The following is a 14,018-nucleotide window of genomic DNA, read 5'->3' on the forward strand; positions in this document are numbered from 1 at the left end:
TTAGTCCCTGAACTTAGAAGAGAATTAGGTGCTAATTTCCAAAGTTAGCATGTAGATTGATGATTATGTTTTTGACTGTACATTCTCAAAATCCAATGCTGTCAAATTAGAAATAGTGGAACAGAGAACAACTTTAGTTGCTCTGTTACAGAAAATACAAGGATCCTGACACTGATCAGCTTCCTGCAGTGTTGGGCAAAGTGAAGGGGGCAGGCTTTTCATTGTTTATTCAGGAAGTCAACATTCAAATGGTCCTAGCTGCCCTGAAATCCACTAGTGCTACTAAAAGCACGTCTGCATACTTGTCATTGATCTATGGATGTTCACATTATAAAGACAACCACCCTTCACAAACCTGAAATGAGCCGTTAATTCCATATGTGAGCACAGTATCTTGAAGCAGGACATACACTTCACTTGGAAGGAGACCTTTTTGCACAGAGATATCAAGAGGTTCTTTGCAAATGATGGAAAAGGTAGTGGATGGCCAGACTTCACTGCATCTATAAAACAGAACAGTATAAAATTTAGAGTTTTTCCATAGAATTTCAACTCTCTGATGATGTAATTACTATTGCTACTCGTTTGTCACAGGGTTCAGGAAGCAAGTTAACAAATGTCAGCTGAGCTACAGTAACTGTGCAATGGAAGCTGTAACTAAACCCTGAATTTTTTAAACTTCTGTAACCATTTCATACCTGAATCCGTTTGCATCTTGCTTTTTCATACTTGGTGACTGACTTCCCTTTTCCTCCTTCTACAATGCCTAGGTCAATATCTCTCTTAGGAAGGTTCTTACATTTTTCTTCTCCACCTATTACCAGCTGTCTACTTCCACTACACAAAATTTTGTTTTAAGCTATAGAGTATTTTTTTTAAAAGCATGCAATTTATTTAACAAGTTGCCACATATTCTGACCATCTCTTTCTCTTCTTCCCATATTTAATGTTAATTCTTAACTTTTCAGATGCAGGACTTTCTGTTGTTCTGAGTATATACTCCAAAAGTAACTTCCAGTACCAGCAGAATAAGAAAATTCTACTGAAAAGAGAATGGAAAACGGTTTATGGGTTATATATTGTTCATGTTCCACACCTTAGCAGGCAAATTCTCTTTGACTTTCTGTTTCAGTAAGATGTGATGATCAGTAGGCAGTAATTTGAGGTTACACCTTTCAGCTAACTGCACTGGCAGATCTCAGACCACGCTGGTAATTATTAATCATGAATCCTTACTAATGCAAAGAAAAAAAATGGAGCACTCAATTTTTTATACGGAGTTAAGCACTCTCCATCTCTGAAGAAGAAAACACTAAACACTAATACTTTTCAAAGCAATAGCTCACCACTAATCTTTTTAAAAACCTATGACCTGAATTTAAAAGCATCTGCAGTCATCACATTCAGAATAACCTATCTGAGAATAAAAATACCTTAGAGTGACAATGCATAAGGTAAAGTATAACCATGGAACTGACTATCACTTCACTACAGGACGGCAGCAGTACTGACTTGACCTGAAGGGAATTCCTTCAAATCCTGCCTTTCCTGTACATTTCCTGAAGCCACTCTAGGGGAGGGCAGAAGTTTGAAGATAAGATTACTTATGAAGATAAGTAATAACTCTATGAATCCTTCTGGCCATGTATGCTTGTCCAAAGAGTTACAATGTCTAAAATATGGCTGCTTAGCAGTTCAGCTAGCATTGAAGTAAATGCTTTAATGCCCGTTGCTTATGTCAAAAATAAAAAGTCACTACAGCTATGTTAGTCATTAACCCTCTTTGCAACACCATGATCAGACAGATCTTTCTTCTGGACTTTATTAAGCATGGTGCAGGATGCTGCCAGCTCACAACACAACCAGTATGTCAGCCTTCAGCAGCCATGTAGTGCATGCAAGACATCAGGCTGGCAGCAGCGTTCCAGCTAAGCACTCTAAATTTGCAATTATATGGAGAAGACATTTTCACAAGTGTTTGCCATCAGGAATGCCAAAGATGCTGACAAGAAAAATAGCCTCCAAGCACACTATAGACTGTAGAGTAAGGGGAAGGAACACAACAGCCACTCTGACTGGAATTGAAAAAGAAATTTATGTGTTTTGCTCTGAGTCTCTATCAACATGCTAAATATAAGATTATTCAGGAAAGTAGTTGCATAGAGTCACTGGAGGATGCAAGGCTTGTATGAGAGACTCAACAGTATCTCATTACACCAAGTCTGGTAGAGGAATCATTTCTACACAAAAATATTAATTTCAAAGCATCACATTTAAGTTCTGAAAAGAAAAGTAAGAATTCATTAATAACAAACTTTAAAACCTTAAGCCTTTTTATGCTGCAGAAAAATGTAAGTCACTTCCTATCTTAAGGATGAATTATCAGAAAAAATTATAAGCAGTACCCTTCGTAGCAACATACCACTTGGTTCAGAAATCTGGAGGACGTGGTTCTCTTGCGACATATGCTGCAAACACTCATCTCTTTTGGTGAAAAGAAGGAAGCAGTTTGGGCATGCAAAACACTGAATATGCTGTGGAGGAATACCTTTTTTATGCCCATCATTTTCATTTAGCTGTAAGAGAAAATGATTAAAAAATTAATGATTAAAATTAAGTCAAGAAACCAGGCTCAGTTCTCATGTCCTCCCATTCCTCTCTCATTTCTGTGGTAATTTTTTCACTTTCAGGTTTTCAGCTACCACATCTGTATTTATCTACAGCCTATCCCTCTGCATTTCAGCTCACAAGACACAAGGAACTGGCCAAAGTATCACTGTCAAACCTAGCTACTCATCCACCCTTACTGCACTGTCAACTTCTCCATCTCCTTCTTGCACCACTGGGAGAAGCACCTCCAGCAATTCTTAGCCATTCCCTTTACCCAGGCTCTCAGAAAAAGTTCCTCTGTCAATAAAGCAGCTGTTTCACCTCATGCCACTTCTTCCTTCATCTTGCTAACCTCTAACTCCCCAAAATGCTGCTCCTCAGAATATATATATATATTTTATAGAAGTGAACTTCTTCCACCCACTTTGCCTTCTACATCAACTTCAGAGCAAAAATCCTTTAGTTCTACTTCTGATATTTTTGCTTGCATCTTTCTACAGCACTTCAAGAATCTTCATTATATGCTCAGAGCTTTGACTAGGATTATCTCCCCATCCTTACACATGAGAGTAATCCCCATCTTCTTGTTGTCTGCAAGAAAACACTCACTGCCCTTCCCCCACCTTGGCTGCTAATGTCCCTGGACACAGAGGCACACAACTTTGAAGCAATGGAAAAAGACTAGGAACACACTAAAATGCAATCTTTCAGCTTGTCAACTACGACTGCATATCAAGAGTTATTACCACAAGCAACATATAGTCTGATTTTCAGAAATTCTAAAACTTCCCCGAATTTAATGCAGCTTCTGGAGACTAGGTGAGAGTATTTGTTATAAAAACACCCAATTTTGAAAATGCTATTAATTATCCAATTCAACACCAGGCTGCTAAAATAAAACCCCCCATCTCCCTTCTGCTGCTTCTCTTTGGTGTCACTTATTTCACCCTAACTTTCTGCCTTTACCTTTCATAGTTTTGGAAATGCAAACAAAGGTAATACCTATCAACAACACCAATAGATGGACAAGAGGTTCAAGACAAAACTACGGTCCTCTTGAAAGCATACCAGAAAGTACAACCTAATGGTCACATCTAAAGGGAATTCTGTGAGGCTACACCAGGTATTTGGAACAGAGAAGAATCAGAGAAAACTATCTTGAAGAGTAAAAGAGAGGCGACAGAAAGAGGGTTCAAGAAAAAACAAAACAAAAAACCCCACCAAAAAAAAAATCAATGCGTAATTTTAAGTCTTAAACCTTCTACTACATTCAGTCAGACGAGTTATTTATCCTTATGCTCTTGCCTTAGATAAAAGATGATCACTGTACTGCTGAGAGGTTGAAAATCTTTCACAGCATATCACACAAGCAACAGCATTATGTGGGGGTCCATGTAATGTGACTGTTGGGTCACAAGGAGAATGATCAAACCTGGAGAGGAAGAAATAATTAGCAAACTAGTCCCCTCCAAATAGTCAAATTGCTTTTTTTTAATGGGAAAGCTTCAAAGGACAGAATTTATCAGACAAAACCCCCCTATCTAACAAACCTAAACTATAAAAATTCCTTACTTCCCCTATCATGAAATGTATCAGTTGAAGTGTCCTGTACAGAGACGATTCTCCCTGCAGCTTATGTGTTAAAATGGCTACTCTGGAGAGAAATCATACTGCTTTTATGAGAATTAACAAAGCCTTAATTTCCTACACAGATATTTTTATCTCCCTATACTAGCTCTGGTTGGAATGGAGTTCATTTTTTGTAGCAGCTTGTATGGTTGTTGTGTTTTGGATTTATGAACAACAGTGTTGATAGCACAGAGAAGTTCCAGTTATTGCTGAGTAATGCTTGCACAGTGCCAAGGTCTTCTCTGTTTTTCAGACGGTCCCACCAGCAAGCTGTTGGGAGACACAGCTGGGACGCCTGACCTCAAGTGGCCAAACAGACATCCCACAGCAAAAGACATCATGCTCAGCAGTAAAAGCTGGGTGGAGGAGGAAGGGGAGTTAGTGGGCAAGACAAATGCCATCACTCCAAGTAACCATCACTTGTGATAGAGCTCTGCCTGTCAATCCTAAATAAGGATTTAGCTTTGCATGTGCGTGCAGCTTTTGGTTTACTTATTAAACTGTTTTTACCTCAGCCCAGAGCTTTCTCACTTTTACCCTACATCCCACTAGGGTGAGTGAGTCAGCAGCTGTGTGGGACTGAGCTGCCTATGTGGTAACCCATGACACTCCCCTCAACTTCTCACCATGCTGCCTATGGATACATTTACTAGTTAAAAGGCAGTATCTGCTGGAATTGAACACAGACACACTGAGTACTGACTAGCAAGATCAGGAATGAACACACAGCCTACAGCTTTTGCTCCTCTTTCCCTGCATTAGAGACTTTTCATCTTACCAATAACTTGCATAAGTTAGCCTTTTGGTTTGTTTCAAGTTTGGATGAAGATACAACTAAACTGGAGTACAGAAATCTTACTTCTCAAAAAAAACTCAGATATTGAAAAAATGCTCAACAAGAGGAAGACATCAATTCTGAATGAAAAAAAAACAAACCATACACATCAAGTTAAAAAACTAAACCAACCAAAAAAAAAATCCCCATGAAGCTTATCTATATAAATTTTAACATTTTAATTGGTTCTCAAAATGGAGCTTTGTCGGTACAGGCAGTTTAAAGCAGACGATGCTGATCTCCTAAGTTAGAGCATATTCTTTTATTATTTATTATTCCTTGCACTGAACTCTTGCAATGTATCTCCTTACCTTTGAAGATGACCTAGAAGAAGATGTACATTATCAAACCGTCTGTTGCAATGCATCACAGGACAATATTTGGGACTGCTGTTGACTTGAGTCTGACCCATCCTCTTATTAACACTCCTCCTTCCACCCTTAATAGAGCCTGGTTTCAGACCTGTGTTCCAAAACAAAGTACTTAACCAGAAGCTGAATTTTTTAACCAGAGGCTTAAGAAAACAAATAATACACAAGCCCTAAAACATTCCAGAATCAAATTGTAGTGATTCTTAAAATTGAACTAACAATCCACTCACTGTCCTTCAATCCTACTACAGTAAGTCTGCTCCTTCACTGTCTCTTCAATTCCCAGTAGTGTAACTCTTCAAACGATTTGACAACCTTCCTCCACGTCCTCCATTATTCCAAATCCATTAAACATTGTGAAGTTACATTTACTTACACTTTCCCAAGTAGCAGTTCAACAGTAATATTTTTTCTTCCTAGTAACTTTGCTTATAAAAATAATTAACGTTGCCTTATTGGCTTTTAGATTTTGTATCTCAAGTTTTCTAAGTTGCAAAGCATTACAAGAATGGCTTTCATGGAGATAAATGTTTAGTAACTTTCAAATTATATGCTTTAGCAGAATTATATATTGTACGATTTGGTTATGCACAAGGCACCTGCAAGGTCAACACAATTTTCACATGTTCTACTCTGCAATACAAGACTTAGAAACCATCACTCAGTTTCCTCTTCTTACCTGGCATTTTTAACCACTGATCCACACATAACCTTGCCGCTTCTGTATCACTGTGTTCCCGAATAAATTCTAATTCTTGCAACCCATGAGCGTATTGGGAATCAACTTTCTCCTATGGGAAAAAATATACCAGATAATGTTGTGATCAAATTTAACAACAACAACAACAAAACAAAACAAAACAAAAAAAAACCAAAAAAAAAAAAAAAACCCAAAAAAAAAAAAAAAAAAAAAAAAAAAAAAAAACAACCCCAAAAAAACCAAAAAAAAACCAAAAAAAACCACCCAAAACGATTAAGTATGTATGTCAAAACTTACATATGGGTTCCTAAAAACATACCCACAAAAACCTAAGTGAGGGGGGAAAAAGATCTTACAACTCAACTGACTTCTATTTAATATAATAAAAATGCAAAGTAATAGAAAAATAAAAAAGAAAAGAAAAAGGTGTTTTCATTCTGAAGACTAAACTTAACTCTGCACTTTGCATTACCTGATGAAGAGCAAAGGGCCTGGCAGGAGGAAAATATTCATCTTTAACAAAAGGATATTTTAGTCTTCATTCTCAAGCTGCTTTAAAAGCTACACAGTTATCTCTGATTCCACTTTACAGTTGAAAAACTGTATATGAAGACATAAACAGGTGGCCAAATTCAAAGTGGAAGAGACAGAAAGGGGATGTAGGCCTCCAGACTTCAAGGCTACCTTGAACTAGACATAATCTAGCCTTTTATTCTGCTGTATTACAGTTGCACAATCTACCATAGACTGTAACAAGCGGTAACTACAGCAGAATTATGTGATTTTAAAAGCCATTAACAGTGTTGAGAAAATCAGGCTGTGAAGTCAGCACATTTTGCCAGCTCTGAATTTACATTTGTCCCTGTTCAATTCCATGAAGTTCTTGTAATTCATTCCTTGAAGATGTTCAGCTCCCATTAAGAGCAGTCCTACCATTAAGCCCACTGACTGTACCTCCCAGTTTGTAAAGTAAAAAGTACATCCTTTTCAAACGGCTGCAAAGTGCAACTAATAGGACTCAACTTTAAAATTATGCCGTAAACATTGAAAATTTTATCCCGTTATGAAATACTACCTGATAAAGATTTAATGTGGCAAAGAGTTTCCCAAAAATCTCAGACAAAAGTAGATAAATAGCAAGGCTTGCTGCATGGTGATTTGTGATAACTAATTTTTCAATTAATTGAAACATTAGAATATCAGAATAATTGATAATAAGGTTCCTCTGCTATATATACAAACAAGAAACCAAGTTTTAGCCATTGGTTTTCATTAATTTAATTTTTTCCTCCTTAGAAACTGCAATAAGTCTAGAAAATGGATGAATTAAAAACCACTAAAAGATGAAGTCCATGTTGAGTTTCATACAATACCCCAGAAAGAGAATTCCAGGTATACCTCACCAATTATTTTATTTACTTAGTAGTGAAAACAAAGGAACTTGTGACTACAAGGCCTTTATTATGCAAGTCTTCCAAAATAAAACATGTCCCATACCTTAAAGGCTTTGTTTTTCTCTTCTTTTTGCTGTTTCTCTACTTCAACATGGCGTGCCAGACGATCCAGGGTTGATGCAACTCGTTCCTTCTGATAGTCAATGTGATCCTTGCACCCAGTATTTCTCTACAATTGCAAAGTTAAACTCTTATTTGGTGATTGTTATGTAAGAGACACTAACACAATGAAAAGTGATGCCCAAGCATCACCACATTGTCCAGGAAAGATACTCTTATCCTAAGTTCAGTGAGCTACTGTGCTGCTTTCTCTTCCTTTTTAACAGCATCTGTAACTTCTGTTAAGAAACAAACAAAAACAACCCTCCCCTCCACAAACATCAGCTTCACCATGCAGTAGAGGAACCTGCATGATTGTGCTGAGTGTCCTAGAAGTCTCCAACAAATAAAAAGCTAAGCAAGTTCTTCTAAGTAAAAAAAAAATCCCTCCTGACTTCAAAGCCAACATGCAGCCCATCTAAAAAACCTGAAAACTGCTATTATTCTTGCTCTGTTGTGGTTTACTGTTTTCTATTGTTATAACATTATTATCTCTTTTATTGTAATGGTTCTGCCCTATGTTATGTCCCCCAGTTCTGTATGTAATGGTTGGCTCCCTTCCCGCCCCGACCCTTGTCCGGCAACCCTACTCCCAACCCACCTTCCAGAGTCTTCCCCGCCCCTCTCCCTAATCTCCTCCCAGAGCGCTGCCAATCCTCCTTGGTCCCTCCCCTTCTTCCCGAATGCCTCATTGGTTATACCCCGATGTCCCCGCCTGTTTTTGGTTAGTTATGTACGCCTCCTGTTCTCAGTCATTGCATAATCGCTTGTACCCTCCCACGGGGGAGGGCCCTTACTTAAGTTTGTGCAAGCCCTTTCTCCATGCCTTTGGTGGGTCCTCCCCCCGAACTCCAGTCCTGTATCCTATCCCTCTTCAGTAAACCTGTCCCTGGATCCACTGAAGGCCTCCCTCGCATTCTTTGCTCTCCCTCGGACTGGCTGACAGCGCTGTAGGGGACACTACACACCCCTACGTTGGATTCCCATAAGATTCCGCAGAGGGGCCACTCTTGGCACAAGCTCGCCCAGAGCTAGTCGGGGTGTCCTGTTGGAGTGACAGAGGGGCAGGCCCTATCATTGCTCTAACAGTGCCCATTATCTTCAAAAAGGCAGATCATGAGCTTTTTCTAGCCTAAGGAATAGACCATACACTGTAGTTTCCTCTTCTTACACAGTCAGCTCTAGCAATTATCCCTGTAATGTCAGCCTGTGCATGATGTACAGATCTACCTTTCTTTAAGAAGGAGGTTCATTACAAACATTCTCTGCTGCAACATGGGAAAACAAAAGTAAAAAGATAGTCACTACTGCCAAAACCAACTGTAATAGGGTCTGTCAATGTCCCTTTCAAAGGCCTTGCAGAGCAGGCAGAATAAATTTGGGGGATAGAAAAACTGATGAGTCTGCTTCTGACTCGCACATTCTTAGAATGGATTATGAAGGATTATGCTGAGCTAAAACCAGACTGTCACTGGAATAAGGTCATTCAACCCATACATTACTCTTAAACAGTTATTTTAGAAACAAAGGGACTTATAGACCAGGTATGTTTTCAAGCTAGAAACTGGACATCCCAACTTCTGCATGGCTGCATGTAAAGTGACATTTTATTTCCACACACTTGTTAAGATGACTAGAAGACAAAAGCACCAAGTCATTTAAAGGCAGAAAAAATGGCTCTGGAAAAAGTAAAGTGCTGGTATTCTTGCTTTTCATTCAACAGCAAGTAAAACAATCAAAATATTTCAATACTGGTTATTTAGTACTTGCAAAAAATACATCTAACAAGGCTTGTGTGAAGAATAACTGATAGGAAAAATTCAGAAGACCAATTATTTTATTAAACCAAGATGTCCTAAAATATATTACAACATACTCACATGAAAATATGAACTGCTGTTAGGCTCTTCATCCTCACTGCTGACAAGATCAATGCATTCAAGGACAGGCCTTAAAGGTCCTTCCTGGAAAAAAAAGTTAAAAACACACACACAAAAGCATTAAATATCTCTTTTTCAGAGATAAAATGTACCATCTCTGCCATATATTGGCAGTTTCTTCAAGATATTAACAATCAACTAGGGCAGGCTAAGAAGACCTACTGTCTCATGATGAGTAGCAGAGAGAAAAGCAGCATGGAATCCACTCTGCTGCTCTTAATGCATCTCATTCTTTACATTCTTCCACCTTTCAAGGCAGTAAAGCTGTTCAGCTGGCCAGGCATGAACAGTCCTCTGTCTCACTGGGGAGACGAGGGATGAAATGTTGGACAGATGACAAAAGCTTCTATGAATGCCAGCCTCCAATTACCCCCAAGAGTAACTCTTTATGATTAAATATATGGTTTTCTAAATGAAATATTAAAAAAACCCATTGCAGATTTGCTTCTGTAGAAACTGACAGGTTCTGCAACACTTTTAAGAAATTAAACGTTTATTATAAACAGATGTTAGGAAGTAAGAGCTCAAAGACACACTCTAACCACCTGACTGTCCAACCAGCTCAATAATGTGTTTTGAAATGTTCAGCTCTGATCCTAACAGCTCCTTCAAGGGCAGAGATTTTTCTTATTTGTGTTACTTACTCTCAGGGCTCAACAACTAATAAAAACTTACAAAACTGACAGCTGAAATGCAGAGTAATTTGCTTTCAAGCCCAGAAGTTCAAGTGGCCAAAACAATAAATTTAACACAAGTTACACTTGTTTAAATGTTTTCTGCACATATGAAATGCTCTTTTTCCTCCTAAAAATCTGTCTTTTTCTATGCAATTTTTGTGTACTGCTTACCTCACGCAAGCCCCAAACTGAAAGTTATGAGAGTTTTAATCAGTTTATTTTCCAGATGCTTCAACTAAATAGCAATGCAAAGATGCTGACAATCCTGAGGATTCCATTGCTATGGAAGAGTTAAGAAGCTGAGGATCAGAGAGCTTCATCCTACCTGTTCTAACTCCCCACTGGATAAGGGGGGGAATAAATCTCGGCACACAAAGAGTCTGTAATTTCAAAAAACCAACATGGACAGGCTCTCCATGAACAGTTAAAAGCTGGGGCCTCTCTAGCTGACTATACTGGACTACTTGGCACCCAGAATAACATAAAAGTATTCAGATGTACTAGCACTAAGATATGCTCACTCTTCATATCTTATCTTTCAAAGAAAAAAACAACAACAACAAAAAAACAACAACAAACAAAACAAAACAAAAACAAACAAAAAAAAAAACCCAAAACCCACCAACCAACAATACAAACACCCAATCTAAAAAATCCCCCAAACCCCCAACATGATCCACTTGTAAATTACTTCCCTAAATAATCTTCAAAAGCGATTCTTCTCACAAACCAACAGCCATGCCACTGAGCAAATAAATCACAGCTACTTGTAAGAGTAGAAGAATTTCTAGGTTTTTAATTCTCCAGGCATCTGCAGCATCTCTTCTGTTATTCACAGCTTTGCCTGGAAGCATCAGCAGAACTGTAATTTCACTATGCTATGCAAAATACCAAGTTTAGCTGTTAATACAATCATATTTTGTTTAACTGGTGACTGGTAAAGATGAAGCCTCATATTTGTCTCCAAGGAAAGCTTCTTCTCAAGGAGTACTGTGAAGCTCATTTTAATCCCGAAGTTTTCTCTGAAAGCCCTAAACAGTGGTCCCTCTTTCATGCCCTTCCTCATTTCACTCCATCTTTGGGTGATCTGGCCTAGCTAACAGGACACTTTGTTCACTGACACACCATGCAAAGTGTTTCGTTTGTTGTTTTAGCTTTATGTGTTCAGACCAAAAGCCCAGTTTACTTAAACAGCACAATTAAACTTCTGCATAATTATATACACACTAGCATACAGAAAATATGAAACTAGCTTTCATGTTGTGGACACACACATTTAGAGAGCTAGGCAATTACAGCTTGGAAGTTCTTTTCAGGCCTGGGTTTCTCCTAACTCTCAGGTCCATTCCCAGGCTGATAAGCTGACTACAACTTCAGTTAGGGAGAAAGTCTCCCAGAGTGATAACATTGTGAAAAACAGAGTGGAATTCATAATAAAGATTAACACCTGGTGTCTTTCCTGTGGGATACATCCTGAGGTGCTGTCCCAAGGATGTTTTTCCCAACTGTCCAATGAACTACTGTCCTGTCCTAGCTGCATGTAACACACTTTAAATATGGGCTCGCTGTACAATAAAATTGGCCTTTTTTCCCCAAAGAGGTCCGTATGTGTTGCTGCCCTTTCTCTCTCTTTGCAGCGCAGTAACCACGCATGTATGTGACTACAAACTTATCTTTGAGAAATAATTATACATGTATAATTGTGAGCATAACATACATATTGCCACAAAACAAGTTTACATTAAAATATTTTTTTTAAATTGACACACGTTGTACTAATTGTACTCTAAATCTTTGTCCCAGCAGACTTTCAACTTTTAAGACTGCTAAGAACTGATCAACATGCACTTTAAAAGTTTTGACATTACAGCCTAGCAAATAAAGAAAAATTCAAGTCCCTGGCTGACTTGGGATGGGTGCAGAAATAAGAGCTGCTTCCTAACACCACTGCCAATTTATTCAGTTCCTGCTGTGATGCTAAAAGCCAGAGAGACAAATACTTTATTCTGAATATCTAATATTTAAGGCCACAAAGGTAAAGGAAGCAAAACCTTTAATGGGTAGCTAGCAAGTTTTAGTGCATTACTTGATTTGGTGTATTAACTAACTCACCTCTAAGTCTGATGCTTTTGGTACCAGCTGTAGCAACTTGAATTATCTATTTGTTCACAAGGCATTACAATTACACAAAGGATCCCTATTATCCACAGGCAAAGTCAAGAGAAAAAAAAAAAAAAGAAAGGTAGCCAGAAGTGTTGATTTTAGTTCTTTTGTTTCAGATCTCTTTCAGGTTCTGTTCCAGCAGCCCTTCAATCCTTTCACTTTCCTACTTATACTAGTTTCCTTGTTCACTGCCCAATTTGAAGAAAATGAAGCTTATTCACTGCTCAGATACTCAAGACCACATTTTCTCTACAGGACCAACTGACATCATCTTATACCCTTCCAAGAAAGGGCACATAAACCTTCAAGTTGTAATCTGCAACAAACATTCACTAATGAAATCACCTTTATATTCAAGAGATTTCCATCGAGATACCATCATCATCAACAGAGCCAAAGACCCCCCCTCCTGTTTACTGGACTACTGAAAGTGTACTTTTACAACAAGCAGTGTATTTCCAGTACAAGGTCTACTTACTCCAACAAACTCAATCTCATCTTCACTCTCAGAAGTTGGTGGGCTACTCTTGCGAGGGCTGTCAGAGTTATGAGACTCCATTATCTAAACAGAAACCAAACATACTACATGTAATTTCACTTTGTAAGTTTCTTTTAACTATACAGCATTTTCCACTTTATACCTTCTTTGGCTTTGCATTCTAGCTGTATTCAAGTCTCTATCATTCACTCTCAATGATCAGTGACACCACAGTAAGTGATAAACGACTCTGACTCGAATCACGCTACTGTATTTTTCCAAATGTGTAACACGTGGTTTTATCCCCAAAGCACGCCAATACCTACACTCCTCCAGCAGCCATAGCTGAAGTGTAGCACCCCAAAGACATGCCTGAGCCCGAAACTCCAGCAAGAGCCGAGCTCCAGCCTAGCGGCGCTCAGCCACCGACGAGCCGAGGCTGGCCCGTAACAGCTGCGGGCGAGCTCGGGCGTTTTAGCAGCTGCGGCTGCTGTGGCTGCTTCGGGCCGCTCTAGGACCGCGGCAGAGAGCCGAGCTTGCTGCTCTAAAACAACGGCGGTGCTGCGGTGCTGACTCACGTTCCCGTGCCGCGGCACACGGCTCTGCGGGCTCCGCACGCCGGGCAGGCCTGCAGCGCCTCGCCGGGCTCCGCCCGCCACCGCTGCCCTGCTGCAACCGCCGTGCCCGCGGGCCTCACTCACCCGCCGCCGCGTCCCGCGGGCACCAACGCCCCGACTCCGCCGTGTCCCCGCTTCCTCTGCGGCCCGGGGGCGGAGCGAGGGGGCGGCTCGGCTCGCCGGGATCGGGAGGTGCCGCCGCTGCGCCCCGCGTTCCCCATGGCAGGTGCCGGCGCTACCGCGGCAGCACCATGGCGCGGCCCCCCGGCCGGCGCTCCGGGCTCTTTCCTTCTTTGCGGCTCTCTCCTTCTTTTGGGCTCTCTCCTCCTTCCGGCCTCCCCTCGTCCGCCTTCAGTTGGGCTGCATCGAGTTCCGGCTCGGGGGGGAAATCCGCACGCCGCTTCCGGAGGAGAAGGAGGAGGAAGAGGAGGGGGAGGAAGGGCGC

The 14,018-nt window shown here is 40.1% G+C and overlaps 1 protein-coding gene across 2 annotated transcripts in view; it reads right to left on the bottom strand.

Annotated features, from left to right (window-relative positions):
- Positions 1 to 13,794, bottom strand: part of LOC106862621 (E3 SUMO-protein ligase ZNF451) — a 33,906-nt gene extending 20,112 nt beyond the window's left edge. Inside the window, exons 1-9 of one of the 2 annotated variants that reach the window (XM_014891777.2) lie at positions 13,658 to 13,794; positions 12,957 to 13,040; positions 9,579 to 9,662; positions 7,643 to 7,768; positions 6,125 to 6,236; positions 5,386 to 5,536; positions 3,916 to 4,042; positions 2,423 to 2,576; positions 356 to 503 (exon numbers count right to left, since the gene is read on the bottom strand). In XM_014891777.2, coding sequence (XP_014747263.1) covers positions 356 to 503; positions 2,423 to 2,576; positions 3,916 to 4,042; positions 5,386 to 5,536; positions 6,125 to 6,236; positions 7,643 to 7,768; positions 9,579 to 9,662; positions 12,957 to 13,037 — 983 coding nt within the window. In that variant the 5' untranslated portion in view covers positions 13,038 to 13,040; positions 13,658 to 13,794. The remainder of the gene's footprint in view (positions 1 to 355; positions 504 to 2,422; positions 2,577 to 3,915; positions 4,043 to 5,385; positions 5,537 to 6,124; positions 6,237 to 7,642; positions 7,769 to 9,578; positions 9,663 to 12,956; positions 13,041 to 13,657) is intronic. The other variant, XM_088162243.1, reaches the window with a different exon arrangement.
- Between the last annotated feature and the right edge of the window lie 224 nt (positions 13,795 to 14,018).

The sequence above is a fragment of the Sturnus vulgaris genome, chromosome 3 (assembly GCF_052056855.1).
Source record: "Sturnus vulgaris isolate bStuVul1 chromosome 3, bStuVul1.hap1, whole genome shotgun sequence".
NCBI classification, from domain to species: domain Eukaryota; kingdom Metazoa; phylum Chordata; class Aves; order Passeriformes; family Sturnidae; genus Sturnus; species Sturnus vulgaris.